This window comes from Sporisorium graminicola, chromosome SGRAM_7 (genome assembly GCF_005498985.1).
Source record: "Sporisorium graminicola strain CBS 10092 chromosome SGRAM_7, whole genome shotgun sequence".
Lineage (NCBI taxonomy): Eukaryota > Fungi > Basidiomycota > Ustilaginomycetes > Ustilaginales > Ustilaginaceae > Sporisorium > Sporisorium graminicola.
In genome coordinates this window covers 457463-485430 of record NC_043737.1, presented here as the reverse complement: position 1 = coordinate 485430, position 27968 = coordinate 457463, and the positions used below count along the sequence as shown (strand labels likewise).

General features: G+C 56.3%; 13 protein-coding genes across 13 annotated transcripts; 8 read left to right on the top strand and 5 right to left on the bottom strand.

Annotated features, from left to right (window-relative positions):
- Positions 1 to 92: 92 nt before the first annotated feature.
- Positions 93 to 750, top strand: EX895_005620 (uncharacterized protein; the record flags this gene model as incomplete). The annotated part of the gene is made up of 3 exons (XM_029886212.1): positions 93 to 231; positions 319 to 434; positions 559 to 750. The coding sequence occupies 3 exons, from the start codon at positions 93 to 95 to the stop codon at positions 748 to 750; spliced, it is 447 nt and encodes a 148-aa protein (XP_029737443.1).
- Positions 751 to 1069: 319 nt separating this feature from the next.
- Positions 1070 to 1738, bottom strand: EX895_005619 (uncharacterized protein; the record flags this gene model as incomplete). Its single annotated transcript, XM_029886211.1, has 1 exon — positions 1070 to 1738. One exon carries the CDS (start codon positions 1736 to 1738, stop codon positions 1070 to 1072), a length of 669 nt encoding a protein of 222 aa, XP_029737442.1.
- A 244-nt stretch (positions 1739 to 1982) lies between these two features.
- Positions 1983 to 3086, top strand: EX895_005618 (uncharacterized protein; the record flags this gene model as incomplete). The annotated part of the gene is made up of 1 exon (XM_029886210.1): positions 1983 to 3086. One exon carries the CDS (start codon positions 1983 to 1985, stop codon positions 3084 to 3086), a length of 1104 nt encoding a protein of 367 aa, XP_029737441.1.
- Positions 3087 to 3551: 465 nt separating this feature from the next.
- EX895_005617 (uncharacterized protein) lies at positions 3552 to 5298 on the top strand (the record flags this gene model as incomplete). Its single annotated transcript, XM_029886209.1, has 2 exons — positions 3552 to 4837; positions 4926 to 5298. 2 exons carry the CDS (start codon positions 3552 to 3554, stop codon positions 5296 to 5298), a joined length of 1659 nt encoding a protein of 552 aa, XP_029737440.1.
- Positions 5299 to 5412: 114 nt separating this feature from the next.
- On the bottom strand, positions 5413 to 6750 carry EX895_005616 (uncharacterized protein; the record flags this gene model as incomplete). Its single annotated transcript, XM_029886208.1, has 1 exon — positions 5413 to 6750. The coding sequence occupies one exon, from the start codon at positions 6748 to 6750 to the stop codon at positions 5413 to 5415; it is 1338 nt and encodes a 445-aa protein (XP_029737439.1).
- An 811-nt stretch (positions 6751 to 7561) lies between these two features.
- EX895_005615 (uncharacterized protein) lies at positions 7562 to 9088 on the top strand (the record flags this gene model as incomplete). The annotated part of the gene is made up of 1 exon (XM_029886207.1): positions 7562 to 9088. The coding sequence occupies one exon, from the start codon at positions 7562 to 7564 to the stop codon at positions 9086 to 9088; it is 1527 nt and encodes a 508-aa protein (XP_029737438.1).
- Positions 9089 to 9270: 182 nt separating this feature from the next.
- On the bottom strand, positions 9271 to 11055 carry EX895_005614 (uncharacterized protein; the record flags this gene model as incomplete). The annotated part of the gene is made up of 1 exon (XM_029886206.1): positions 9271 to 11055. One exon carries the CDS (start codon positions 11053 to 11055, stop codon positions 9271 to 9273), a length of 1785 nt encoding a protein of 594 aa, XP_029737437.1.
- A 1543-nt stretch (positions 11056 to 12598) lies between these two features.
- EX895_005613 (uncharacterized protein) lies at positions 12599 to 15304 on the top strand (the record flags this gene model as incomplete). Its single annotated transcript, XM_029886205.1, has 1 exon — positions 12599 to 15304. One exon carries the CDS (start codon positions 12599 to 12601, stop codon positions 15302 to 15304), a length of 2706 nt encoding a protein of 901 aa, XP_029737436.1.
- A 969-nt stretch (positions 15305 to 16273) lies between these two features.
- EX895_005612 (uncharacterized protein) lies at positions 16274 to 18192 on the top strand (the record flags this gene model as incomplete). The annotated part of the gene is made up of 2 exons (XM_029886204.1): positions 16274 to 16588; positions 16738 to 18192. The coding sequence occupies 2 exons, from the start codon at positions 16274 to 16276 to the stop codon at positions 18190 to 18192; spliced, it is 1770 nt and encodes a 589-aa protein (XP_029737435.1).
- Positions 18193 to 18688: 496 nt separating this feature from the next.
- Positions 18689 to 19438, bottom strand: EX895_005611 (uncharacterized protein; the record flags this gene model as incomplete). Its single annotated transcript, XM_029886203.1, has 5 exons — positions 18689 to 18735; positions 18825 to 18843; positions 18963 to 19057; positions 19159 to 19211; positions 19332 to 19438. The coding sequence occupies 5 exons, from the start codon at positions 19436 to 19438 to the stop codon at positions 18689 to 18691; spliced, it is 321 nt and encodes a 106-aa protein (XP_029737434.1).
- Positions 19439 to 20619: 1181 nt separating this feature from the next.
- Positions 20620 to 23364, top strand: EX895_005610 (uncharacterized protein; the record flags this gene model as incomplete). Its single annotated transcript, XM_029886202.1, has 1 exon — positions 20620 to 23364. The coding sequence occupies one exon, from the start codon at positions 20620 to 20622 to the stop codon at positions 23362 to 23364; it is 2745 nt and encodes a 914-aa protein (XP_029737433.1).
- A 382-nt stretch (positions 23365 to 23746) lies between these two features.
- Positions 23747 to 24787, bottom strand: EX895_005609 (uncharacterized protein; the record flags this gene model as incomplete). Its single annotated transcript, XM_029886201.1, has 1 exon — positions 23747 to 24787. One exon carries the CDS (start codon positions 24785 to 24787, stop codon positions 23747 to 23749), a length of 1041 nt encoding a protein of 346 aa, XP_029737432.1.
- Positions 24788 to 25540: 753 nt separating this feature from the next.
- EX895_005608 (uncharacterized protein) lies at positions 25541 to 27097 on the top strand (the record flags this gene model as incomplete). The annotated part of the gene is made up of 2 exons (XM_029886200.1): positions 25541 to 25573; positions 26372 to 27097. 2 exons carry the CDS (start codon positions 25541 to 25543, stop codon positions 27095 to 27097), a joined length of 759 nt encoding a protein of 252 aa, XP_029737431.1.
- Between the last annotated feature and the right edge of the window lie 871 nt (positions 27098 to 27968).

Here is a 27968-nt window from a genome sequence, read left to right as displayed (position 1 = left end):
ACAGCCACGGAATACAGCTCCAACTCCCAGTGAGCTCGGCAACTTCTCGACCGGAGAACCCCTTTCGACACCCTCAACAGCACATCGCAAACATGGACGCTCAAGATATCGTTTCAAACATCGCCTTCACCACGTCGGGGTCGCTCGTAGACTGCGTCGACAAGAAGATGCTAGTGGTGTTGAGAGATGGCAAGAAACTCATTGGCGTCCTGCGATCGTATGATCAGTTTGGTGTGTAGCCCATAGCGGCATGCTGGTTGCGGCTTTTCTTGATGGTGGCTGACCGATCGACTTTTCGCTCCTCTTTGCCTTACACAGCCAATCTCGTGCTGCAAGACACAGTCGAGAGAGTGTTTGTCGGTAACCGCTACGGAGACATTGCACGCGGCGTCTTCCTCGTGCGAGGTGAAAACGTGGTCCTGATGGGCGAGATTGTAAGTTGCGCCCGTGCTTTGTGTTTTCTTGGGGTACATGGTCTGGACACAATTGTTTGCTTACACCCCACAACTATCACTGCTTCTATGACTCTGCGTCATCTTGCCTCCGTGGCGCTTTCAGGACCTGGACGCGGAAGACGAAGTTCCGCCCTCGATCGCAGCGCCATTGCCGCCATCAGCCCTACCTCAGCTCCTCGCGGCCAAGGAGGCCGAAGCGGAATCAAAAGCAAAGAGCGAAGCCAAGAAGGCCGACATCCTCCGTATAGCACGTGGATTCTGCGCAGACAAGAGCGGAGACGGCGACATGTACTAGACTCTAAGATACCACCTCATCCACATTTCTCGTCGGTACAGCATTCTCGTCGCTTGCCCAACTCACGATCAATAGCAATTGTACATTAACAGCACGCAATGAGCGGGTCTGCCCATCGTTTGGTGTTGCGTGTGACGAACATGCGCCTACTCATTGGCTCGGATCGAGTGACACTTTTGCTGGTATTTAGGGCACAGAGCACACAAACTTGCACCGGAACAAAAAAAATCTATTCCCGGTATCCCAACTGTGTATCGCGACACCAGATAGCGAATACGATGACTCTAGAAGACTGGACAGGCCCGTGGCGACAACCACTCTAGTTGTCAGCCATGATCATGTCCCAAGCGATGGGCTTGTACTCGGTGGCAAGCTCCTTCTCGTGGAACCAGAGTCCGATCTCCTTGGTAGCCGATTCATGCGAGTCAGAAGCGTGGATGATGTTGCGGCCGACCGAGACACAAAAGTCACCTCGAATGGAGCCAGGGTTGGCATCCTGGGGGTTGGTGGCACCCACGAGGCGACGACCCTGGCGGATGACGTCCTTGCCCTGCCACACCATGGCAACGACGGGAGTGCCGCTGGTGATGTAAGCGACGAGGCCAGCATAGAAGGGCTTCTTGGCAAGGTCGATGTAGTGCTCCTTTGCCAGCTCCTCCGAGGGGATGACTGTCTTAAGTGCCACAAGCTTGTAACCACGTTTTTCAAAGCGGGAGATGATCTCGCCGACGATCTGGCGAGAGACACCGTCGGGCTTGATCATGACGTACGACTTCTCAGTGGCGGTACCGAGCTCGCCAGCGATAGTGGTGGGTCCTTCGAGGTGGACAGAAGGAGCGGCAAAGGCAGAGTAGGTCAAGGCACCTCCGGCCGCAAGGGCGGCAGCGCCCATGTAGCGGCGAGCCGAGGCATTGCCAGCACCTGTAGCCTGGGTGGAGAATGTGCGCGAAGCGACGCGGAAAGCGGGGATAGCAGATCGAGCAAACATGATGTTGTTGTAGGTGGGTGGTGCTTGGTGAAAGGAAGTAAACCCGTGCTTTCATTTCTTCTCAAGCGCAAAGTCGATCGTCGTTTCTTTTCTCTGCTTGCAGCCTTTCCGAGCATTGGCCACCGTGCTATTTTTGGTTAAAAATCGATCTTTAATGATTTGTTAGTTTCTTGATTTTTTTCGAAGAAAGACTCGTTCTGATTCAGACCTTTCCATTTCTTCTCTCACCACCAACATCAATACCATGGAGGACGCAGATCAGCTTTTTCTCGGTTCTGGGGGCGCAGACGCCTCTCTTGACCGGCCAGTGTCGTCTCAGCACGTTACAACCTCCCGCGGGACACTCCCGACATCGTCTGCCACAGACCTGCCACCAGACTCGGAGCTGGTCGCTTCCTTGCCCGTCTATCTGAGCAAGTCCCTGCTCGGCGACTCGTCCCTCCACGTTTTCCAATACCCGATCTACCCACGAGATCGACCGTTGCCCATACCATACTCGGCAGCTGCCCGAGGACTCAAAGTATCGAGCCGATGGCGACCACGAGCCAACCGTGTGGAGGTCGAATTGCCGCTCGACGTGCGAGAGGAGGTCTATAATGCGGACCGCGGTGTTGAGTTTGGTGCAGGAGCTGAAGTGTTGGCGCAAAAGCAAGCAAGAGCAGATGCGGCGCATGGAGGTGCGAGTCCGAGCGAAACAACAGCTTCGAGCAGTCGAACGCGCGTCAAGCAGGAAAAGGAGGAAGCACAAACCAGCAGAGGGCCTAAGAAACTCGAAAAGATCAAGCTCGAGAGCAGCCAAGTGCCCAACGCCACCGAGTACATGGTGGGCGTCATCCGGGAGCAGGCACTCCACCTCACCCGTTTGGAGTCCATCGTACAGCTGCGACCCTCGATGAACTACCTCGACGCACTCGACGAGGCACGCGAGGCAGAGAAGCGCAGAGACCGTGCTGCCATGGCGGGTGAGCTGGGATCGGACGAGGAGGACGAAGAAGAGTTGATCGAGATGGAGGCACCGGGTGAGGGGTCGTCGCGCTCCTCCAAAGCGGCGAGGAAGGACGTCAAGAAACCGACAGCCCAGACGCTCAGTGTTGCGCTCCGCACCGACCCTAACGCTAAGAAGGGCGGCGGTGGCATGAGCATGGGTGGCGGGAGTAGCGAAGCACGCGATCTGCTCATGGCAGCACAGAGAGAAGCAGACGCCGAGCGCTGGATTGATCTCGAATGGAGGGATGAGAACTCGCATGAAGTTCAACAGATCTTTGACGCCCAGTTGTTCGCTGGCAGCAAGACGCCGTTGACGTGCAAGACCAAGCCAAGAGACTACCTCCTGCACGCTCTTCCTTGAAAAGCGAAAGTGCTCTCCTTTTCGATGTTACTTGCTTGTGTTTGTATGCCTCTCTCGTTTCTTCTCGAGCATTTTGTATTTGTACCTCACCTCAGCATTCCATACTCATAATAACATTCAACTTGTCGCCTACATCATCTGATGCCGCGTGGTTTGCAAGGTTGCCCAAACGCAAGCTGAGCCGCGGTTGCGGATTTTAATCTTCGAAGTTGTTTCTCTGTCAAGCTTAACATGATACCTAATTTTCTCCTGCTGCCATTTTCACGCTGCATCTCGTCCACGGACAAGTGGAGCATCGCTGTCCCAAATTGGTTCGCTGACTGAAATCGAGAGCAGCGCTCGAGCCGGGTGGTGCGGGGCAAAAAGGTAGTGACTGCTTTCGATTCACTACCATCGACTCGTTTTCCATCAGCTCTCATTTATTCTAGTCGATCTACTGCACGCTTGCGCAAAGCCTAGCCCAACATGGACGACGTCTCTGCCTCGCCGACTTCCGGCAAGACGCGAGCGTCGCTCTTCAGCAACTCGCTTTTTTCGTCTTCTTCCCCCTCGCCGTCTGGCCGGCGTGGGTCGTCTTCGTCTTCGCAGCTCGGCTCACCGTCCACAGAGACATCGGCGTCCAAACTCGGTGGAGGGTTGTTTCAACAGACATCGATGGCGCTGCAGAACTTTGCGATTGAGTCGGTCTTGGCCGCCTCGGCCGCACCACCAAGGTTGCCGGTTGCCAAGAACAAGGAGCCGCTTTCGTTGCCTACGACGACCAAGAACTTCAGAGGGTTCGTGCAAAAGTCGGGCCCTATGTTTTGGTTCCAGGACGGCGTCGAAGCGACGCTTATGTGGCAGGACACGAGCTGGACGTTGATGTGGATGGCGATCTGGGCGGTCATCTCGATCTATCCTTGGCTGCTGCTTCTTGCACCCAGCACCATCTTATCGGTCATCCTCATCATGACGCACCGCGCTCGCTATCAGGACACGATGACGCCCAACATTGTTCGCATGGAGGTGCCCAAATCACCCGCGTCCAAGGCTCGCAACCCAGACGACAAGGAGGCGGCTGCCACCACTGCCGCCCCCGCTGAGGTGCTGGCCTACTCGACAACGTTTCCGACCAACACGGGGGAGGGCGTCGTACAACCGCCGCTCGTTCCCAACCCCCCACACGAGGGGACTGTCAAGTATTACGAAAATCTGCGCGACATCCAAAACATGATGAGGATGATCATTGACGGCTACGACCTCCTCGCGCCAACCGTACCATACCTCAACTGGTCCTCCTACAGCCGCAGTTTGCATATCCTCCAACTGTCGCTGCTCACTACCGTGCTACTCTTCTTCGTCGCCCCCTACGTGCCGTATCGTGCCGTGCTGCTGTTGGCAGGGGAAGGCGCATTCATCCTCAACCATCCGTGGACGAAACCGGCGCTGGAGGGATTATTCAAACGCATCGACACGTCGAGGGAGGGCAGGAAGCTCGTCAAGGTCGCAAAGGAGGGCGGGCATAAGCTGCGCGAGTGGATCGAGCAGGACCGGCTGGATGACTATGTGTGGGAGCGCGGATGGCGCAACGTCGAGATGTTTGAGAATGAACGGTTTCAGCCGGCCAAGAGAGCTGCTAGCTCCAGCGGTCTGGTGGGTGGGTGGAGTGCGCACAACTTGCGAATGGGCGAAAGGCTGCCCTGGACGAAAGGCCCGGACGGATGGTCGTCGGATCAAGTCGAAGTGCTTCCCGGTCATCAGATCGATATAAGGTGAGTACCTACCCTCGATCTGATTCAGCTCATACACGATGGCGAGATCTCAGGCTGACCTCTTCTCTTTCTACTTTCGACTAAACAGCAGGCAGGTAGCCATGACCCTTGAACCGGGGTGGGAGTGGATCCCCGGCGATGACTGGCGCATCGACTGGGGCGGCAGCTGGTCCGCCGTTGGCGTCGACGACCAGGGCTACGTCTACACCGACTCGAGCTGGCAGAAACCCGCCAGCTACGCCTACGGCCATGGCGGCGGCGTCCCGGACTACCCACCCTCGATCTTCGACGTGCAGGGCGAGGGCGACGAGTCGCTAGGAGACCAGGCGGATGAGGCGGATTCAGATGTGAGGAGCACGCTGCCCCCGCTAAGCGCCGGTGTCGTGGACCACAATCCCAAAATGAGGTCCGAGACGAGGAGGAGGAGATGGCTGAGACGTGCGGTGCGGTCTTCTGCATGAGACTTCTCGGAAACAGGCACTCTCGAATGCACAAGCAAGTCTCAATGCTGTCAAGAGAATGTGATTGCATGCAAGATCGAATCATGAATGTGAGACCCTCAACCGCTGATGCCGCTACGTGCTAGTCTGGGCCAACCCATACAAGCCCTGCACAGCCCTTCGGAAAAAAGTGATGTTGTAATCAATCAGCCCCGTCTGCTTCGCATGCACGTCGGAATGCATCAGGGCAATCAGTGCGAGTCGGTGGTTGATCTGCCAGAAGCACAACGACTTGTCGGGCTGCAGCCTTGTCACCGAGCTCGCCCATCGCTGCACTGCCGGAGCGTTGGCCGACTTGGCGGAAGCACCCGCGCTAGCATCGGTCGCAGCTTTCGACGTGTCCTTCGAGATCCTCCCGAGCAAGAATCGACGTGCCGACGAGGGAGATGTGGAGAGTTGAAAAGCCGAACTCGAGCCAGATGCTGCCGACGAGGGCTGCTGCTGCGAGCTTGCCACGGCGTTGGACGATTCCGATTGAACACCAGCGTAGAGCCCGGCAAACTTGGCCAGAAAGCCAGCATAGTCGAACACAAGGTCAAAAGAGGAAGCGTCAAAGGGTGCCGAGTCGGACCCAATGTAGGTGCGTGTCGGCAGGTCAAACAGAAAGGCATTCTCGAACCGACACGTGGAGCAGATCGAGTCGCATACCTGCTCCATCGACTCGGCGAGGCTGAGGTTGCGTCGAAGCGTCGCAGCTGCCGGTCGAGTCGGTTTGCCGTTACCCTCTCCATCCGCAGTTGACGCCGCTAGACCAGCGCCGACACCATCTGATATGTTTGATTCCACTTCGATGGGTTCTTCTGGTTTCACCTTATGAGCCAGACTTTGCTGCAACTTGCTGATGGCCACAAAGACGCTTGTATCGTAGATTGAAGTAGCATGACAATGCAGTCTCACCGCTTGGTCCAGATTGATGAGTCCGGGTTCAGGAGCCACATCGGATCGGTATCCACCACCCGAGAAGCTGGAAAATTCTGAAGCGCTGGCGTCGTATCCGCCTCCTCCCGAACTCGAATTGCCTCCACCTGCTGCAGCTGGCGACCGCGAGAAGCTGAGATCTTTGCTCTTGCTTCTACTGCGGTCTTTTTTGGAGGACGATTTGACCTCTTTGGCTGCAGGTAGAGGTTCTGGGTACGACCATGCTTGAGCGATAAAGCTGGGACTGCTGTCAACCAGATCGTCGAGCACTTTGCCTTGGATGGTCGAGAGAGTGTCTTGTCTGTAGTCGTTCGAGTAGCCGTCGATCTTGTGGACAAACACGTGGAATTCGATGGTTTGGTTCTCGGCGAATGCGGAGAGGATGATGGTCTGCAACTTGGACAAGGCTTCGTAGTAGTCGTCCTGAGAATCAATCACAAAAACCACTGCCGAGACTTCGGTCCACGCTAGCAGCTCGGGCGCGTTTGCCACCATTGATCCTGCAGCTGAGCCGGACGCTGTGTGTGCACCAGCGGAAGCAGAAGTAGCAGCGCCGTTGTGCAGTTGCGTTGGAGCAGGAACATTTCGAGCGGGAACCGGTGGTGGTGGGCCAGCACGGACTCCGGTTGCAGTGGACAGGGGAATACCTTTCTCTAGTCTCACATCGCCCAAAAGTACACGACTGGGCGTATCGATGATTCGAATGGGCAGAAAGCTGTCGGAAAGGATGAAGCTGGGCTTGGTGGTGGATTCGAGAAAGACCGTGTCGTCTGGATGCAGCTCGTTGTAGACGACGTTGAGGATGGAGCTCTTGCCGGATCTGCGCAAGCCGATGACGGGCACTTGCAATCGTCTTGTCTCCATTGTGGATGTGTCGGCCAGCAGCAATGCGAGCCGCCAGTCAACGATGCGCTGGTGGATGAGATGGCGATGATGATGTCGAGAAGGGAAGAAAGTGATTCACAGATGTATGCTCGCTGAGTGTGGTCCGTCCGCTCTTTCACTCTGGCTGTCACGGTCGACTGCGTTATCTCGTGGCTCGTTTCTTCTCTTGAAACGTGACATGTAGCAACAGAAGAAGCGCAGTCACTCCACATTTCAACCAAATTGCAGCTTTTTAGCTCTTTCGCTTCTTTTTTCCGTTTCTTCTTGCTCTCATTCACTCTCTCATGCGGATGGCGAACACATAGCTTCAACGCAGCGACGACTCAAATCGGTCAATGGACACGCCGAAGACATAGGCTCTCCTGTAACGGTATCGATCGGAGCCCACAGAGCGACTCGAAACACAGAGCCTTGAGCCGCCATGGTGCCTCCCAAAAAAGCAAACGTCGATAACAGCACCACGATTCGTGCTGCATCCCGCAACAAGCAGCGCTCTCTGCCCTCAAATCGGTCCACCGATGGCCTTTTCGGCTCCTCGTCAGGCACATCACTGGCTTCGTCGCTGTCGTCGCTCTTTTCGCCACAGCCGCACGGTAAAGATGCCGCTCTGGCGTCCTTGCTCGCCTCGAGCTCCAAGTCTCCCGTCAAACTCGGCCAGGCATCTTCTGGACTAGCTGCTTATGGCTCATTCACAAACTCGCAGTCACAGCCATCGGGCATCTCCACCCCGAGAAGCCTCGATGATAAGCTGAAAGACAAGCGCAAAGGTGTCGCCACAAAAGTAGATATCTCCGACTCTACTCCTTCGACGAGCAAAGCGACGAAGGATGAGACCACGTTTTCGAGCAGTAAGCAGGTTGCAGAAGACGCTTCCACTCCGAGAGACCGTGTGCAGAAACAGACGACAAAGTCTGCTTCCTCATCGACCAGCACTCCAGTGGTGCCAAATGTGCCAGTGGGCAGGAAACCGGTCTTCCGCCCTGTGCTGGCCAGCTCCACCGCCGTGTCCTGGCCGGAAATGCCCATCGCAGGGTCCAAGACGATCCTTCATGCTCTAATTGAGCTTCTCGCTCAGCCCGACATCCAGGCCATACTGCACAGAGATCTCGGCAGGAGATCGCGCTTGCGCTCTGCCAAGTGTGCCGAAGCAAGTCCAGCCGCTGACGAGGACAATATCGATGGTGCGGCATCAAACCCAGACCGGCTTGCACCTCAACAGGTGCTGGCAGGGATCAACAGCATCACTCGCGCCATCGAAGCTGATATCGCCCGCGACCTAGAAGAGCTTCAAGCACAGGACGTCAAGCAAAAGGCCAAGGAGGCGCAACATGCAGGTTCACCGAGTGTCAAGGTCGTCTTTGTGTGTCGACACGATGTGCCCCAGCCAATGCTCGTGGCTCATTTGCCCATGCTGGTCTCTGCGAGAAACGCCGTCTTGCACGCGTCCGACTCGGAACCAACTTCGGACCTCACTCAAAGAGTCCTACTCTTCGCCCTCCCCATCGGCTCCGAATCTCTGCTCGCGAAAGCCCTTAAGATCAGGCGAGCATCCGTCATCGCACTCACTACAGCCTTCACCTCCGCACGCCTCGCACACATCCTCGCCGCCATCCAACGTGAAACGGGCTCCGTTTGTCAATTGAGAGCTTCCTGGCTCGAAACAGCGATACGCTCCGCCACGCAGTCGCCCCACTACCCACATTGGCTGCCGCCACTAGCACAACAACCGACGTCGATCAAGCTGCTGCGAACCACTCAACCAGTCGACCTGAATGCTTGCAAAGCGGCAAAGCGGACCAAGCGCAAACAGCGAGCCGCGAGCTGGAGGAAGCACAAAATGGCAACGCTGCAACGGGTGAAAGATCTCCAGGCCCAACTCAAGGCGAGTCGCAAACGGACAGCCACCGGTACAGAATTCACCGCAGCCACCACGTTCAGCCATGTCTAGCGTGGGCGTGAGCATACTCTCATACTCACTATTGCAGTTCGAATCCAAAAAAAGGAGCATGTCGATTGTGCGGATAGATTCGAAAGTGATTAACTTAGTCATAGGCACGATTGAGTAACCTAGTCAGAGAGAGCGAAAGGAAAAAGAGAGAAAGTCTAGTCTACTGTGGTGATGTGCGGCGGTCAGTTCTCGGCATCCTGGAAGTCATCCTCGTCGTCGTCGTCATTGGTATCATCCTGCTTCCTCGCCACACCGTACCCTTCCAGATTATTCTCCCCATCCAACGCCTTCCTACCCTCCTCAGTAAGCTTGGGCCGTCCATCCGAAATGTCAGCGTCGAAAAAGCGCGGCACAAACGCCTCGCCTTTCCGTTTACGCTCAGCAGCCATGTTCCTCTGCCTCTGCTCAATCTCCTGCTTGTGCTTCGTCGCCTCGCTGTACTTTTTCGCCAAGATCGCGCTCGTGACAGGATCCCAGATCCTGCGACTCTCCATCTCATCTTGCGCCGACAGCGGCCTCACCGACTTGGTGATCGGGTCTACATCGTTGACGTTGAGCAACAGACGCGCCTCCTTGTCCCCCTTCCTCTTATACGTGATCTTGCCCTTCCATGATCCTTCAAACGTAGCCAGCACTTTGTCTTGTGGCACCTGCTTGGCGCTCGTGTACTCGTCTGCGTCGTCGTTGGGCCCATAAGCGTAGATGACTCCCTCCAACGCATACTTGGCCTTGGTGATCCAGCTCTCGTCCTTGTACTCGACAATGGCGCGCAATCGTGTGCCGTCGTCGCCTGGCCCCTTGTCTCTCTTGCCGCCGCGACATGTGACGTAGAGGCTGTCGCAAATGGCCACCCACAGGCTACCTCGCAGCAGGCCATTGATCGAGGCAGTGGGGTGCGTGATCTGGTACTCTTCGCCGGCAGCTCCGCACTTGGCATTGTCGGTGAGGCGCAGGAAGATGCCCTTGTTCTGCTCGCCGGGGAACACCCGAATGCTGGTACCTGTGAATTTGGCACCCAACTGATCAACGCCGTAGAGCTGCACGCCGGCATCCTTGGCCTCGCAGAAGAAGGAAGAGACAGGAGGATGGTGGCTGACCTGTTCAGTCAAGAAGCAGAGACGTCGCTTGCCGCCATGCTGCGAGCTGGAGCCAGAGGCGGAAGCAGCGTCGTTGGCGGTGGCACTGGTGACAGCGGTTGATTCGCCTTCGTCGGTGGCTCCCGGCGAGACGATGGCGGCTGCTGTTTGTGTTTCAGAGACGTTGTTGGAATTCTTCTTGCGGCCGAGCAGCTTCGAGAGCGCCTTTTTGGAGCCGGTCGAGTTGGAGGTCTCCAAGCTCACACCTCGAATCGAAGCGGGCCGTGACTGTTTATCCTGCGCCTGCACCAAGGGAGAGGGAGGTGCGCTTCCCCTTTTGGCTGACAGTGTTGGAGTGCGAGCCAACTCGCCGGCAAGAGGCAACGGTTCTGGGTTGTCTGAGGTGATTGATTGTACGGGAAGGACGTGCGAGTCTGTAAATTTGACGGGCTCAAAGTCCCAGTGGCAGCGGAAGTGTTCTCCCAAGACCGAGTTGTAAGGCTTGCAAATCCTGCCCTTGACATATTTGAGCTCTTTGGTGAAGGTGAAGCGGAGCACGGCGAGCATACGGTCAAACGGGTCGTCAAGGTCGCCAACCAAAGTGAAGTAATCGCCACGATCGAGGTAGTTCCAATACTCGAGATTGGGGACGGGTTCCAAGAGGTTGGCGGGGAGCGACATGCGGATGGCGGCAATGTCCTTGACGCCTACCATGCGTTTGAGAATACCCATGAGCGTCTTGAGTTTACCCGAGTCGCTCTGATCCTTGTCGGAAGCTGCGCCAAGTTCCTCCTCATCTGTCATCTGGACTGTCTCTGGTGCGGTGGCGATCTCGTCTGCGGTGGCATCCTTGTCGCCTGTCGCCACAGGTGCATCTGTAGCGGACGACATAACGAAGGAAGAGGTGTTGAGAGAGTGGCAACTTCACGGAAGCGAGCTGGTGATGAGCGGCGCCCGAGTCAAGACGTTGAAGCCAGGCGAAGTGTGCTTCTTTTCGAAGACCAGTTCCAGTCGTCTTGATATTGATCGACAGCTCTGTGCTTGTCCGTGACCTGATCGTGCCGTGAATGTAGAGATGAGCCGCACGAGCTGGGCGCCGTCAAAGATGGACCAAAGAGGAACAAGCGCCCAACATAGAAAGGCAAGGAGTGCTGTGTGACAAACAGAGGTGACTACGACTACCAGAGCGAGTGGGTAGTGATAGTAGCACAACAGCAACGGTGAAGCAGTCACGGCAGTCGAAAGGAAGTGGTGGTGATGCTGACGGAGGAGGGGGAGCACGGAGGCAAGGGAGCGCATGCATCAAGCTGAGGTGTTTTTGAGTCAGGGGAAATACGCACGGTCGTCTTTAGTAATGCGACAGACACTGTGAAACAACACTGACAGACACAGTGCGAAGATAGCATCTGATTTTGGGCTCTCGCTTTGTCTGTCCCTCTCTCCGTGTCTCTCTTACCGTCCTCCAGAAGTCACCACACAATGGAGAGCTCAACCTTGTCCTCCGCTTCCAAGGCACTCCAGAGTCGGCTCAAAGGGTCCGTGGGCACCATTCCTGATTGTGACGATAGTGACGAGCATGTCGAACAGCAGAGAAAGTGCTTGTGGAGCACGACGTTCTACGGAGCAGCTTGAGCCTCGTTCTGTCTGCCAAGCATCGAGAGTCGAGAATCGAGACTCAAAACACACAGGAGCTGAGCGAGCAAGCAAATTGGATTCAAAAACAACAGCAACATGCGCTGCGCGGGGGAAGGCAAGCTGCATCAGCTGTGACGTTTTCAGCGCATTTGCAGCAGCGTAGCGGCCCATCATCGGCTTAACTCAAGAGACCAGCCCTGCCTCGCCTGCAATGGCCTCTGTCGTGCGCAGACACGTTCTCGATACGAACGTGCTGAAAAGCGGGGTTGTTGGCCACATTTGAACAGTGTTAGGTTGTTCGATGAGAGTGTACGGATCCGGCCGACAGAAACTTCGGCTAAGTGCGCGTCACGTCGGCTGTCAAACGATTGTTGTGTTGTCGCTTCCCACATCGTAGTTGTTGATTGTTCCCCACCACCACCTTCTCCACCATCCTCCTTTCTTCACAAGGTCACCTTGGCGGGGCGTCGATCAGGCAGATCTCGCTTCTGCGCTGTGTATCGTCGATACAGATCCTGCGGCACTGAAAGTCCAGGCTCACGCACCTGGCTGTGCCCTGACTGTGCCCCGAATTCCCCAATTCGACTCGGGTCTGCGATCACCGTTGGACTACCGAATCAGCAAGGCACGTGGGTCTGATCAACCCGTAGGATCATCTTTCAACTGCCAGCGGGCGGACCGCTTTGTCCGACTCGCTCCCTTTGTATTCACCGATCCTGCGTCTACAGCATTGCACACACCAGCTTAGGTTGAATCTTGCCTCCCAGAAACACTAAAGTTCAGTCTTTACTCGTCCACCATGGGAGGGAAAGACTCGAGCACAGCGCTTTCAAGAGCATCCCGCGATGCTGGCACCTCGTCCAACTTCTCTTCAGCCTCTCGCACTGGCGCCAACGCCCCCTTCTATCGCCGCTTCCTCCCCGCACAACTTTCTAATATTTCGCCCAACGACTCGATACCCTCGCTAGATGAGCTCTCGGCGCTCGCAAAGCATCTCGGCAGGATCAAAGCAGAGTCGGCCGCCCGTCTTTCTCGCCTCGAATCCCGGCCCTCTGATCCCACTCGACCTCTCTTTTTCTCGGCGCCCAACGATCTCTTCAGCCCTCCCGGCCTCGCTGGTCTCTCCAATTCTGCCCAAAGCCTCTACTCAGATCCGGCGCGGCAGACAACGCCTGCCACCTCCTCCTCCGGCTCTTTCTCCAAAACCCAGAAGGCGCGCGAGCGCTCCTTCGCCTCGCCTGCACCCTCCAGCTCTGCTTCCAATGTGAACGGCTCGACAAGCGCCACCTCGACGGGAGCTCTCGCGTCCAAGAACAAAGTCAAGATCAAGCGCGAGAGGGACAACGACAGTGCCCCCGCGAGCTCGTCCGCACTCTATTCGGACTCGAAATCGCCTAGCAAGCTTGGAGGCGCAGGCGGCAAAGCCAACCCTCGAAGCAAAGCAGCACGAGCACATAGTCTCGACCTCGGTGGTGATGACGAGAGCATCGCCTCGACCGACCCAGAGTGGGACCTCGACGAGGACATGCCCAGCCGACCAGGACGAACGTACGGCAAGAACAAGAAGCGCAAGCGTAGAGACGCTGATGCCGACTCTAACGACGACGAATCGGGCTCCGAGTTCGAGGCTGGCGCCTTGCTCGGCGCGGCAGGTTCGGCCAGGGGTGCTCCCACCTCCAAACACGTTGGCTCATCCGCACCCAACGCCGCCGCCCGGTCAGCCGCTGCTTCCGCGTCTGGCACCTCGTCAAACGCTATGGGCACACCCAAAATTCCCGCCATCGGGATGCGCCTAAAGGCAAACACGGGCACAGGTAGTGCTGCAGCGGCAGCAGCAGTCGCCCAGACACCACCGGGCTTCCCTCGAAAGGCATCCGATGCGGCGCAGGTCTCCACCAGGCGCAACAGCGTCTTGCCATCGCCATCTCCGCTACCCTCCACACCGCTCAATCAGTCAACTTTGGCGGCGAGACCCCCAATCATCTATCAACCCGCGCCGGGGTGGGAGCTGCCTGCTCGCACACCAGCCACCTTCATGCCTGCATTGGAAAAGTCGCGCACACCTCGAGCGTATCCCACCAAGCCGGGCGAGGTGAACGAGGATTTCGCCAACAAGGATTGGAAGGAGAAGGAGCGCGAGCGCGATCGACTGCTGGAACGCGAGAGCGTCGGCCCAGGCACCCCAGGTGCCCTCGTTCCTGGTCAAAGCATGGTCAAGGAGGCTACCACGGGCAGAAGGGGAGGCAGAGACCTGCAACAAACGCCCATCAACACGTTCTACAACTACGCCGATGCTTTCTTTAAGACGCTGACAGAGGACGACTTGGCCTGGCTCTCGAGCAAGTCGGACGACCACGAACCGTTCCAGATGCCGCCTCTAGGTCGTCACTACAAAGAGGTATGGGACGAAGAGGAGGCCCTGATCGCGAGTGGGTCCGTTGATGTCTATGGCAATCCCATCTCCGCCGTTTCCCGCTCGCCGTCCATCAGCCTTGGTGCTGGAGGCGGTCTCCCGCTGGACGCAAACGTGTTTGCAGCAAGAGGGACAGCAGCAGCCCGCAACGGCATCGCGGATACCAATGGACTGCCTTCCGCGCGTGCAGAACTCGACATTCCTCCACCGACGCATTTTAGGGTCGGGCAAATGTCAAATCAGCATCTGGGGCTGGAATCGCCTGCCGTGGTTGATGCTCGTAGCGGTCCATTGGCCGAACGTCTGGTCGCCTCGCTGCTACCCTCGCACAACGAGCACGACCTCGATGAAACAAACACAAGCGCTGCTGCTCGAGGACATGGCACGTCGGCTCTCCCGCCATCGATGCTCGCGAGCCTCAACGGGCATGCAGGAGTCGATGACGAGGAGGGCGACGAGGACGATGCAGAGGGAGAACCAGACTTGGATCTCGATAGAGTGGTGCAGGATCAGGACATGGCGACGTTCGAAGAGCGCATCGCCAAGGAGCTCAAGGCGCTCGAAGTGCTCGGAGCCGATGAGGACCTCGACTGGTCGACGCGAGCCGACGACGAGATCTCGACCACACTGAGAATGGTGCAGCGCGAGTTGGCGCGCCAGCAAAAGGTCAACGGCATACGCAAGGATCGACTGTTTGGCATCGCAAAAGACCGAATGGCGTACCAAGACTATCTCAACTGCCTCAACTCGGTCGAGAAAGAAATCGAGCTTGGATGGACCAAACGACTGCGTCAGATCAAGGCGAGTCTGAGCAAGCGCAAGAAAGGCGGACACAGCTATCACGACGATTCGAATCTCTCGCAAGGCCACGGCGCCAACGGCGTCCAATCGGCTAGCGGTACACCTCAACCCGGAGGCGCGCCATACAACGGACCCGTGCGGCCGCAACTCCCCGAGAATCTGGTCAACGCCATGGCCAAACGCGAGAAGCTTCAATTCGCGTTCAAGGAGCTCTTTGACGAGACTAAGCACGCTTGGCAGACGCCCACTGAGAGCGTCTATGCTGACTTGCACTTGGATGAGGTCGAGTGACGTGACCCAACTGGAATGCAGTCAAGCAGCGTTTGTTCTCACACCAGGTAATGTCGAAACCCTTGACTTGAGGTGCAGTTGCAGCTCACGGTCTTCCGTGGATTGCGTTCTCAAGCTTACTTGTCTTCAAGCTGAAAGAGTCTGGTAAATGCGTTGATGAGACAGAGCAACTCCATAGTGAGCCTTTTGGCATGAACGAGCCTTTTGGCATGAACGTCTCTCATACACGCGTCGACTGCGATTTTCGAGCCAAGAATCGGGCAATACTGACCTGACCGCACACGCGATCAAATAATTGAAGCGCTCGAATGAATACAAGATTTGAGTCGGATTGATAAGGGCCAAGCAAAGCTTTGAATTTCAACAAAATTGTCTGAACGCACGGGCTTTGGTGGTGTGTGTGTGGCTGGCTGGCTGGCCGGGCGCTGACAAGCAAGGGACAGAGAGCGAGTTAGCTGGCTGGCTTAATCCGCCTTCCTCAGCGGTGTGTGGTAGTGGTGTTTAGCGTCTTTTCGCCTGTCTGGGCTGTGTTGTCTGCTGCGGCTGGCAGCCAGCGCAGATCATCGCGTCAATCGTTTCAATCTCTCGCAACTCTTCTTCAACTTTCCTGATCGCCACCACAACACCACACAAATTCTCGATCCTCTCGTTAACACCTTGTTGGTATCGGCACCCACGTTCTCCGTTTCTTTGTCTCCCTCGCTCTCGCAATTCGCTGCCTGCGACGCTCAAAATCATCTGCAGAGAAAACGATCAGCGTCCATCTCGACTTGACGCGATTGCCCGCACACACACGCTCAGCTTTTGATCTCGACACATTTCACAACCTCGAGCCGTCCCATCCTTAAACATTGGCTCAAGCATTGATACGAGCGAACAGTCCCTTCGCGCGATTGTACCGAGGAGATATCTCTCCAGCCAGCAACAGCCCAGTTTCAACAAAAAGAAACCCAATAACACAACGCCAACATGGAGGCCGACGAGCAGCTATTTCCCATCGCCATACTCATCGATGAGCTGAAATCTGACGATGTCACTCTCCGCTTGAATGCCATTCACCGCATCTCCACCATCGCCCTTGCACTTGGCCCCGAGCGCGCACGCGACGAGCTCATTCCCTTCCTCCAGGACTCTCTCGATGACGAGGATGAGGTCCTGCTTGCTCTAGCACAAGAGCTCGGTTCCGGTTTTGTTGAGTACTTGGGGGGTCCATCATATGCTCACCTCTTGCTGGGTCCTCTCGAGAACCTGGCTGCCGTTGAAGAGAGCGTAGTTCGTGAAAAGGTAAGTTGCATTGCCTCGCTGCCGTCAACAACCGATCCGTGCCAACTGGACGAGCACTCATCCTTTCGAGGTATCTGCTCTATTCGCATGTTGCTACCTGGCATCGTACTGACTTTCTCACAATTTTTCATCCTCTTCCAAAATCGCAGGCAGCGGAATCGATCGTCAAGATCGCTGAGGTCCTCTCTGAAGCTCAAATCGAAGAGCACTACATCCCCTTGCTGAAGCGACTTTCCGGCGGCGATTGGTTCACATCTCGAACCAGCTCAACCTCGCTCTTTTCCGCAGTCTACCCCAAAGCCAAGCCCGCCACACAGGATGAGCTCCGCAAGATGTTCACCGCGCTCTGCAACGACGATACCCCCATGGTCCGACGCGCCGCCGCCCGCGATCTTGGCCCCTTCGCAAAGAACCTCTCGAAAGATCTCGTGGTCTCGGACATTATTCCCCTTTACCGAAAGCTCTCCTCGGACGACCAGGACTCAGTGCGTCTGCTCACCGTGCAGGATTTGATCGCCATCGCAGAATCTCTCAGCCACGACGAGTCCAAGAACTACCTACTTCCGTCGATTCGCAGTGCCGTGCAGGACAAGAGTTGGAGGGTGCGATACATGGTGGCGGATCACTTCGTCAAGCTGGCTTCGGCTGTGGGCGAGGATGTGGTGCGAGACGAGCTCGTTATGGCATTCGTCCATCTTCTCAAGGACAATGAGGCTGAGGTGCGAACAGCCGGTGCAGGTCAGATCCCTGGTTTTGCCAAGTTGGTCGACCAGGACATCATCTTGGCGCGCCTCATGCCTTGTGTGCGCGATCTTGCCGGCGACAACTCGCAGCACGTCCGCGCAGCGCTGGGCATGCAGATCTCCGGTCTGGCCCCGCTACTGGGCAAGGAGGCCACCATCGAGCACCTGTTGCCATTGTTCCTTCAGCTTCTCAAGGACGAGTTCCCGGATGTGCGTCTCAACATCATCTCCAAGCTGGAGCAGGTTAACGAGGTGATCGGCATTGACCTGCTCTCGCAGTCGCTGCTCCCCGCCATTGTCGAGTTGGCGGAAGACAAGCAGTGGCGCGTTCGACAGGCCATCATTGAGTACATCCCGTTGCTTGCCAACCAGCTTGGCGTGCAGTTCTTTGACGAGCAGTTGAGCAATCTCTGCATGTCGTGGCTCGGCGACACGGTGTTCAGCATTCGCGAGGCGGCGACGGTCAACCTCAAGAAGCTCACAGATGTATTCGGCGTTGAGTGGGCGAGACAGACCATCATCCCCAAGGTGCTTCAGATGGGCACGCACCCCAACTACCTCTACCGCATGACGACCATCTTTGCCATCACCACCATGGCGCCCTCACTCGACACGCCCGCCATCACCGGGGACGTACTCGACACGGTGCTGCCCATGGTGAGCGACCCGATCCCCAACATCCGCTTCAACGTGGCCAAGGCGTTCGAGGTGCTCTCGAGCGTGCTGGTCAAGACGCCCGAAGGAAAGGAGGTGATCAAGGCCAAGATTACTCCGGCGCTCGACAAGCTTAAGGAGGACTCGGATGCCGACGTTCGCTTCTTTGCACAAAAGGCTCTCGACTCTGCCAGCCAGCAGGCGTGAGCAGATGCGCGAGCAAGCCTATGAAACAAAAGAAAAATTGTGCAAAGAATAGAAGAAGGAACCCAGTCTTTGTTTGCGTCGCTCGCCCCCTTTTCAACCATACATTCTGTTCGTCGGTTGGTGTTCTTCTATGCAATCCAAAAAGGTGTCTATCCTTGTCAAGGTGTCGGATATGTCCTGAGAGCAAGCTTGCTTTGCAAGTCGATTTTTTGGGCCTCAATTTTCCGACAGCCTTTTGCCGTGGCTTTTTCAAGAGAATTGTAATAGGATCGGAACAAGGCTCGTCGTGGCTCAACAATCCTCAACAACAGAACATAGGCAGTCAGTCTAGCAGTCTGAGGAATGCGAATATCAAAGTTCGGTGTAATCAACTGTCTCTGTTCTACGTCAAGATTAGCGAACAAGACGCCGTCTGTTGCAGGCGACGTCAGTTTCGGTGAAAAGAAGTTTCGGACAGGCATTTAGGTCTCGATCCTAGCCAAGAGTGATTCGCATTTTAGGCGCTCTCGATGGCCTTGATGTGCTCGGCGGAGTCGCCTTCGTCTGTGCAATGGGGTGTCGGAGAAGCAGAAGACGGGCAAATGTCAGCGATACACTGCTGGAGAAAACAAAGAAGCGGAGGGCGGGCTTACCTTCGTGCTTCTTCAGGATCTGTTGTGTCCAAGGTGCGACGCATATCGAGCAACGACGGAAGCATTGGAAGCGAATAGTCAGTACCCTTGGAGCAAACACTCGAAAGGAGAAACGAAGAGGAGCAAAAGGGGACGTACCGCGAGAAGAGCATCAACGTAAGCCTGCTGGGCCTCTTCCTTGGACAGGCCCTGGTTCTTGTTCCAAGCCTCCCATTTGTACTTGCCGGCCAGGTCTGTCAGAGGCGTACACCGGTTCGAATTGTGATGGTGCTTGTCAGTGATCGCATCACTGCGAGAGCGCAATCGGTGTTGCTGAAGTGGAAGACCAACTTACCAAACATGCCGGGCTTTTTGGTGTTGATATCACCGATGGTGGCCTGCTTGAAGCTGTTGTTATGCACGCATACGAGAACATTGATACGGGGAAGACGAGAAACTCGCAGTCGCAGTGGTCAGCAAAAAGCACATGCTGTTCAGGGTATTGTGGGTGGATAGGGTCAAACGTACAGGCCGTAGAACTTGAGCTGTTCATCCTGCGAAGGCTGGACGGGGCCATCCTTGGGGAGCGAGCCGACGATGGACACGGCCTTGTTGAACTTGGCTTCGACAGACATGGTTGTTGCTTCTCTGTTGATGTTGGCGGATGCGTGGTTGTCCTGTTGTTTGTTACGTATGGATGTGAAGGCCAAGGGAAGGGGGGATAACGTCGAAATGGGACCTCATGACGTTCGTTGTTCGCTGCTGGTTTCACGCGGTTGGCCCGAGCATTCAGCAGCATTCGCCAAAAAAGTGATGCAGAACCCAACACTCGCCGCCCGCTTTGCCTTGCTCTTGCCGTTGTCGATCCAGATTTGTGTGGAGAAAAATTGAAGAATAATATGTAATTAAAAAAATAAAAAAATGTGGCCCATTCATTCGCACGGGTGAAGCTCGATCACCGACTGCAATAGATAGACGCGCGACTGCAATTGACTCTTGGCTGAGTAGAGCACGCCCTTTCTACGCTGTTCCCTTTGCCCCTCTCTATCCCGCTTGCTGACCGAGACATCGCTTCTCCGACCATTCAGCCTCGCCAAAGCTGCTGCCTACTGCCTAGTGACCGCTACCCGCTGCCCGCTGCCCGCTACCCACTGCATTACGAGACACGGCACCCGATTCAAAGTCCCTCCTCCCTGGCCTGATACCGCCAAGTGGGATACGTGCCGATCGAATAGTCGAGGCACCTCTTCGTCCCGATCTGGATTCATCGAGGCTCCATCGTCGTCCGTCAGAGCTCTCTTCCTTCCTTTGAGCACAGCTGGATCTACAGGTGCTTTCATACCTGTCTCAGGATCACGCCAACGGGTGCCACCTGCCATTGCAATCCAGCCTTATCATCTTGAGCTGAGACATCTCCTTCCAGCAGCTTTGGCGCCTTCTGCACTCGATAAGAGGGTGAGAGAGAGAGCCCGACGCTCACTGATCATCACGCAAGTTGAGAACAGAGCTTGGAAGGCATGACAGCCTGCTTGGCAGTGAAAGCAGCGCCTCTCTTCGCTGAGTACACCTGATTCGGCGACCTTACACCGCTCGAAGCACTTCTTCGAGAAGAAACTGTCGGAAAGAAGAGGCTCGCCAAAGCTACGAGAGGCGCAGTCGAAGAGAAGCGCGCCCCTCCGCCAACAATAGAGCAAACGCAAACCTGCATCGCAGCTCACCTTCCTCTGAAAGCGCGAAATAGCTGTGGACAAGGCCGTCCGTACGATCTCACATCTGGTATTTTTCGCGCTTTGGATGGACGACGGAAGGCCAAGCCATGGTCGACCAACACGTTCAAGATCTCGCGTCCCACCCTTCGCCTCGACCACCACACCCACCCACCAATTCTGGATTTACTCCCACTCCCACGCCCACGCCTGCTCCGGCTCTTCCCAACTCTGCATCTGAGCGGCCCGAGGCTTCTACCCCTTCGTCGCAGCCCTCGGATCTTGTCGTCCCACCACGATCACGACCACCGCCGCAACAGCAACAGCAACAGCAACAGCAACAGCAACAGCAGCAGCTTCTAGATCGCTGTGCTCGTGACCCGTCTTCTTCCCTTTCGCCAGCACCTTCCTCCGCTTCCTCAGCTCCTTCGCCGCGAGCCTTTGGTGCATCCCCGCAGGTCAGCCCCAGGAAGCATCAACAACATCAGCGTCGCTCCTCAAGATCGTCTACCGCGTCTCGTCGCGCCAGATCCTCGGCTGATTTAGCTGCAACTCCTTCTGCGTCTGTTCCAACCGAACCCGATCATCCCGCGCCGCGATCAGCCGGCCTTGCAATACTCAATCCGAGTGCAGCCTTCCCAGTTCATCCGGTCCTATCGCACGTCATAGCTGGTTACAGACCTGCTCCGCATCCCAGTAACCCTCTGGCAAGGAATCAACCACATTTTCCTCACCAGCGAGAACCCTACCCGGCGCAAATCGCATCCGCTCGCCTTTCAGAGTCGACCGATCCTCAGCTACAGTACTTTCCACGAGCGTCCACACCGGCTGTGGTCCAATCCGCTCCGCATTTTTCGCTAGGAGCCCAACAACGTCCGTTCCCGCTGTCATCGCACCAGCATCCGCAACACGGCTTTCTCGCGCCACTGCCACCGCAACTCCATCCCCCTGTCTTTCAAAGGAACTTCATTGCCGCGTTATCGGCATACACTTCCTCACAACACCAATACCCCGCGCCCGACCAACCTGCAGCATACGCGACACATCCATCGGCTTCAGGCATACTTCATCCCGGTGGCTTTAGCGGAGAGCATCCACAGTTGAGACAAGCCTTCACATATCACCCGTATCCTCCGCAGCAGCCGAACCCGACTGCCCACTTCAGGATGGACAACCAAGCTCAGATGGCTCAGGCTCACGCGCAGGCGCAAGCACAAGCCCAGCATCACATGCAGATGCAGATGCAAATGCAAATGGCACAGGCGCAAGCGCAAGCACAAGCGCAGGCACAAGCACAAGCACAGCAACAGGCCCACAATCTACGAAGAAAGAATGCACAGGATGTCTTGGTGGGTCAAGGCTTTCGCGGGTTGAAACGAGGCCGCCCTACCGACCGCAGTCTTCCTCCTTCGTTAAAGCGTCAGGTGCCCGAGTCGGCCTTCTACTCGGACCTTCAACGCATGGAGAAGAATCTCGACTGGACCGTGGCGAGGAAACGCGCCGAACTCACCGACGGACTCTCGCGACCTCCCAAGATCAAGCGCACACTGCGGATCTTTCTGAGCAACACGTGCGCCAATCAGCCTTTCCAGCTGGCAGAGAAGCAAAAGGCTAAAGACTCGAACGCAAGCGGCGCTAATGCCTCTACGGAGGCGGGCGAAGACGCTGGCGAGGTTAAGGCAGAAGGCGACAAGGAGGCGAGCGACAACAAGGAAAAGGATGCTGTGCCATCGTGGACGCTTCGTATCGAGGGTCGTCTCTTGGAGCCTTCGTTCAAATCGCGCGCCAACACGGCCCTGTCCGCACAGGCGAGTATCAACCGCACCGGCGCACACAAATTCAGCAACCTGATCAAGACGTGTGTCGTCGAGCTGATGCGCGACTCGGCCCTGTACCCGGATGGCAGCAACATTGTTGAGTGGCACCGTCCCATACCCTCGGTTGCGCCTGCGAGTGGCATGCAGGCCGGAGGAGGAGCGGGAGGCCTTGGAGGTACACAGGGCATGGAGGCGCCTCTGGTCGCCAGTGCAGAGCCGGCATTGGACGGCTTCGAGATCAAACGCAAGGGTAACGTGCCCACCAAGGTCAAGATCGTGCTCTACCCCGCATATACCCCGGAGCGCTACTCGTTGTCCACCGAGCTTGCTTCGCTGCTTGACATTCGAGAAGAGTCTCGCGCCGGCGTCATCTCGGCTCTGTGGTCGTACGTCAAGGAGAAGAAGCTCTTGGACGAGACGGACCGTAAGAAGGTCAAGTGTGATGCTGCGCTGCGCTCGCTCTTCAACACGGACACGATCAACTTCCACCATATGCCCGAGGTGGTCAACCGCCACCTTCACCCTGCGCAGCCCATCGTGATCGAGTATTGGGTGCGCACCGACAAGGCCGAGTACAAGCACTCGACTGCCTACGATATTGAGCTCGATCTCGAGGACCTGGCCATTCGACAAAAGCAGCACAATGTCCTGTCCCAGTTCGACACTGCCAACGATGCCACCTCGCGCGAGATTGCTGAGCTGGATGACAAGATTGCGCAGGCGGCTGCTACGATTCGCAATCGTGCGAGCGCACACGACTTTTTGGCTGCGTTCGCCAAGGATCCGCAGGGCCATCTTCGGACGTGGATCGCAAGCCAGGCGCGCGACCTGGATGCGATCCTGGGCAATAGCCCGGTGCCCGGTGCCGGCGGATCCGTGTCGAGCTTTACGGCCGAAGAAATGCGACGGGCCGAGACGTTCCGTGGTGGGTGGGTGGATGAGGCTGTCATCGTCAACGAAGCACAGAGGTTGGCGGAGAAGCTGCAAGAGTTGCAGTCGCAAGCTGCTCACCCGCACCCCAATCAACCGGGTGCATGAGACCGCCACATGTGTTGTGTTGTAGTCATGTTTCAATCGCATCTGTCGCCTTTTCACAACTTGACATCAGCGCACGCCTTTGCGCAGGTGTGTGTGTGTGTGTGTGTGTGTGTGTGTGTGTGTGTGTGTGTGTGTGTGTGTGTGTGTGTGTGTGTGTGTGTGTGTGTGTGTGTGTGTGTGTGTGTGTGTGCGTGTGCGTGTGCATGGTCGTCGTTCTGCAGGTTGAGAGCAAGGGACTGAATCAATCATTACGCTGTGACAATAACAAGACATGTTGTGACAATACTTGGAAAGGAGACTTGGTCGACGGCTGACAACAGTTGCAAGCAGACAACGAATGGACGTGGGGGTAACAGACAAATTTCGGATACATCGATGCGCATCACTCGCGAAAGCGGACAAAAGCCGAAGCATACGAGACGGACGAGTCCTGCGGAGTAAAACACTGGCTACTCTGTTCGTACCTCGTAAACCTGCATTCCGACTTGACATCGTGGGACTTTTCCAGCTCTGCCAGCGCCGCGAGGAGTACGCCGATCGGGTGTCGTCCACACACTGTGTTTTTCGTCGAGCTGAGGTACTGTGCGAATGCGAGTCGTGCCTGTTCCGCGGTTTTGCCTTCACCGGCTGCGTCAGTCCACGGATAGGTGATGGCAAGGATGCCTGTTTCGTCGAGTTCCCGGATACTCTGGTGGATGGGTTTGGTCTCCAGGAGGGAAGGTGGCGATCTGTTGGACAGCTGCGTGGCTAGACTCGAGCCCGAAGGCCTGTAGTGGGTATACCTGAACCGCAACCCCCAATGGCAAAAGTCACTGGAAACCACGAAAAAGTTGCTCGGATCGGCTAGATACGGCGCCAGCAGCATGCCATACTCGCTCTCCTTGCTCGTATTGATCGCCCCTACCAAGATCGGCACAATCTGTACCTGTTTCCCCTCGAAGACCTTGTAAATATACGGGAGGTGCATCTCGATGCTGTGTTCATCCTCGTCCTCCGTCTGCGACATGACGCTAAACTTGCCCGTAGCCTTCAAGTCATCCGTAACCTTGCGATTGATCGGAAGGTTGCCCAGCGGCGTCGTGTATTGCTCGCACGCAGAGACAGCACATCCGTCTAGGTAGACATGATGCGAAGGCCCGAGGATGAAGACGGTCGAGACGGACGAGGTGTCGATGGTGCGATAGGCGTAGGCGGCTGCAGGGCCCGAGTACGAGAAGCCTGCATGCGGGCCAATGATGGCTCGTGATGCCGGGACAGGTAATGGTAGCGCATCGGGGGCAAAAGAGCGCTGGCAGACGGAGAGCGGCTTGGGAAGCGAGTTGGCGTCAACGTCTTCTAGCCAGTCCGAGAGCGACGCGTCGAGCTCGTCGGCATCGTCGGTGTACCAGCTACCGGCATGCGAGGCTGCCCGCGTTGGAGCCATGATACGCGGGGCAGTAGCGACAGGAGTGGTGAACTTCGATGTGAACGAGCCTTGGGTTTGCCGCCGCGCGTTGGTGATGTGATCGTAGTGATTTGCTACGTGGTCGTCAGTCCATAGTACGATCGCAGAAAGGCAGGGTGGCATGGCAAAGAGCCATGGCCAGACAGCGTGACTACGTTGATGGGCCTCACCTCAGCGCTGGTCACTCACACACACGCACGCGACTCTCCGGACTTTTAGGCATGGACCCTGCAGCTCGACGTCAGTCATTCATGATTCTGCTGGCTTGTGCGCCACTTTGTCTGTTAGAGCGAACTTTCCAGAGAATTAGTGAATTACTTCTACATGAGGTTGACAGAAGATCTGACCCGATTCGATATTAGCTGTTTCCGAGAAGCACACGTGAAGCGAGAACCTCGGCCGAAGTCTGCTCATTTTTGCGCAGAAGAAAAGAAGCCGCCCTCAAAATTCAGCTCAGAAGGCTCAGACAGCATCGAGTCCACCCGTCACCGCGCTCTACAGCCTATGAAATGTTCCAAGTCGATCGTGCGCTTCACGAGGCCAGGGCGAGAGGCAGCAGAGCTTCGAGCTGCAGCTGAGCAAGGAGTCTCAGTGAGCGGCCAACGTCAGCAGCAGGCAGACACACAGCACGGTGTGAGCGGCAACAATCTGCACGCACGCCGTCCCGACGTTCAAGGTCTCGAGACCGTCGTCGACACTACCATCTCACCACCAACCACACATTTCTTCAAGATGGCTTCCGCTAACATTTCCAAGAAGAGAAAGGTAAGGCATCTACAACATCGACCATCTGCCCAACTCTGCTCTACCGGCCGCCCGTCTCGAAGGAGAATCTTTGTACCGACATCGACATCGACATACACGTACCGACAATTCCACTGGTTGGAGGACTCGACACGGCTAGCATTCAGCCACACTACACGTACAGTTTATCTTTTGTCAGAAGAGGAAGAATTCAGACCGCTGCTGGGAGGATATATACGCAGCCGTTTTGCAGCGAGCGAAACGGGAACACAGACATTAGGCAGCGCAGCCACAATCCATCAACTCTCATAAATCCAGAATGACATCGCAGCGACAGCTCCAGCTTGCTTCGAGCTCGTTTCACGCTTCGGAGATGATTATCGCTAGACCATCACAAGCCATCTGGTGACTGCAACAACGGCAGCGATGGTCTGTCTCCTATTGAAATGGACCAGATCATCAACTTGGTCCAACTCGACTCACACCAGCAGCGACGGCTAAACGTACCATTCAATTCTTTGTCCTAAGAGCGAGCATCACATTCCCATAAACTTCTACTGGATCGCCACAGTATTCGAACAACACCACTCTACAACATCGATCATGGCTAGTTCCACGCGACTCGCATTTCGTTCCGCGTCTTCTCCACTTCGTAGTCATAAGCGCATCTTCCGGACTCGGTCAGCATCACATTGCATCTCTCGTGACGTGGAGGTCCAACAGAGCAGAGCAGAACCAGCCGACCGAACCCTTCCAACACTCATCCATCCAAGCAGCATTCTGACCTTGCCAACTCTTTCATTTCCTTTCCGTCTTTAGTTTGTCGCTGACGGTGTTTTCGCCGCCGAGCTCAACGAGTTCTTCACTCGTGAGCTCTCCGAGGAGGGATACTCTGGCTGTGAGGTCCGTGTCACGCACGCCCGCACCGAGATCATCATCCGAGCCACCCACACCCAGGAAGTGCTCGGTGACAAGGGTCGTCGCATCCGTGAGCTCACCGCTCTCGTCCAGAAGCGATTCAAGTTCCCCGACAACTCGCTCGAGCTCTACGCCGAGAAGGTGCAGAACCGTGGTCTCCACGCTGTTGCCCAGTGCGAGTCGCTCCGCTACAAGCTGCTCGGTGGTCTCGCTGTCCGCCGTGCCGCCTACGGTGTCCTCCGCTTCGTGATGGAGTCGGGTGCCAAGGGTTGCGAGGTCGTCATCTCGGGTAAGCTGCGTGCTGCCCGTGCCAAGTCGATGAAGTTCACCGACGGATTCATGATCCACTCCGGTCAGCCTGTCAAGGACTTTGTGGACGAGGCTGTTCGTCACGTTCTCATGAAGCAGGGTGTTCTCGGTATCAAGGTCAAGATCATGCAGGGCTGGGACCCCGAAGGACGCGCTGGCAAGCCCTTCCCCCTCCCCGACGCTGTCACCATCCTCGAGCCCAAGGAGGAGGCTCCCATCCTCGCCCCTGTCTCCGAGTCGCGACAGGCCCCCGCCGAGGTTGCCGCCCCCGCTCAGGCTGCTCCCTCTGCCGAGGTCCAGCCCGAGGCTGCCTACTAAAGCAGCAGCGGTGTCGCTCGCTCTCTATCCCCTTTTTACTCTCGCCCTCTCTCTTACCCCAAGCTTCCCTGCATCCCCCCTTTTTAGTTTCTTCCGCATGCTGAGCCTCGCCTCAAATGCGCCTCTTTGCTGGTCTCACTTGATCAGTCGTTCCAGCGGACGCTGTACGTTGCATTGGCGTCTGTAGATCTCCCGTCTTCTGTACTACATGCACGCTTCGCGGTCTTTGTGACGCAAGTCGCAAGCACACAAAAATATCATGATCGGCCATCGTGCCGCTTTGCCTCTCTTGTCGGTTGTGTGGACCTGGTGTGCTGTGCTCGCTGCAATGATGTTCGGTACGGAGACACCCGATTGAGAGTTAGTTGCGTCCCATGCCGCCGGTGACGAGTCTGCACCGTGTCCGTGTTAGACCGTTCGCAAATGTCATCTCAAGGAAATTCCGACGTTGCTGCGGTCATGTCGAGGCGCGGACCCGCTTCGAATACTAGTCCAAAGGCCGGTCGGGCAAGCTGCATGATCATCGGCAGCCCTTGACGTTCGAGCTACCTGGTAGCCTTGGCACAGTACGGAGACATGCTTGAGTTTTTGGCAGCCACTACCGTCATACGTCTGGGATCCAAGTAAGACGAGGTGGAAGCACACGACGAGGGTGATCGTACACACTTCGACCAGAGTCACCCGAGCTGGAAACTCGTACGAACGTCAAAACAAGCTGATCGAAGCCTGTTTGCGGTTGAAGGGAGAGCCTCCTCAAAGCCTTTTCTTTTTTGATTTTCTTTTTTCGGGGTGCAGCTTGTCAACTGCCTGTGTTCGGTATACAAAGTCCAAAGAAGAGAAATACAAAATGAGCTGGCTGGAATCGATTTTG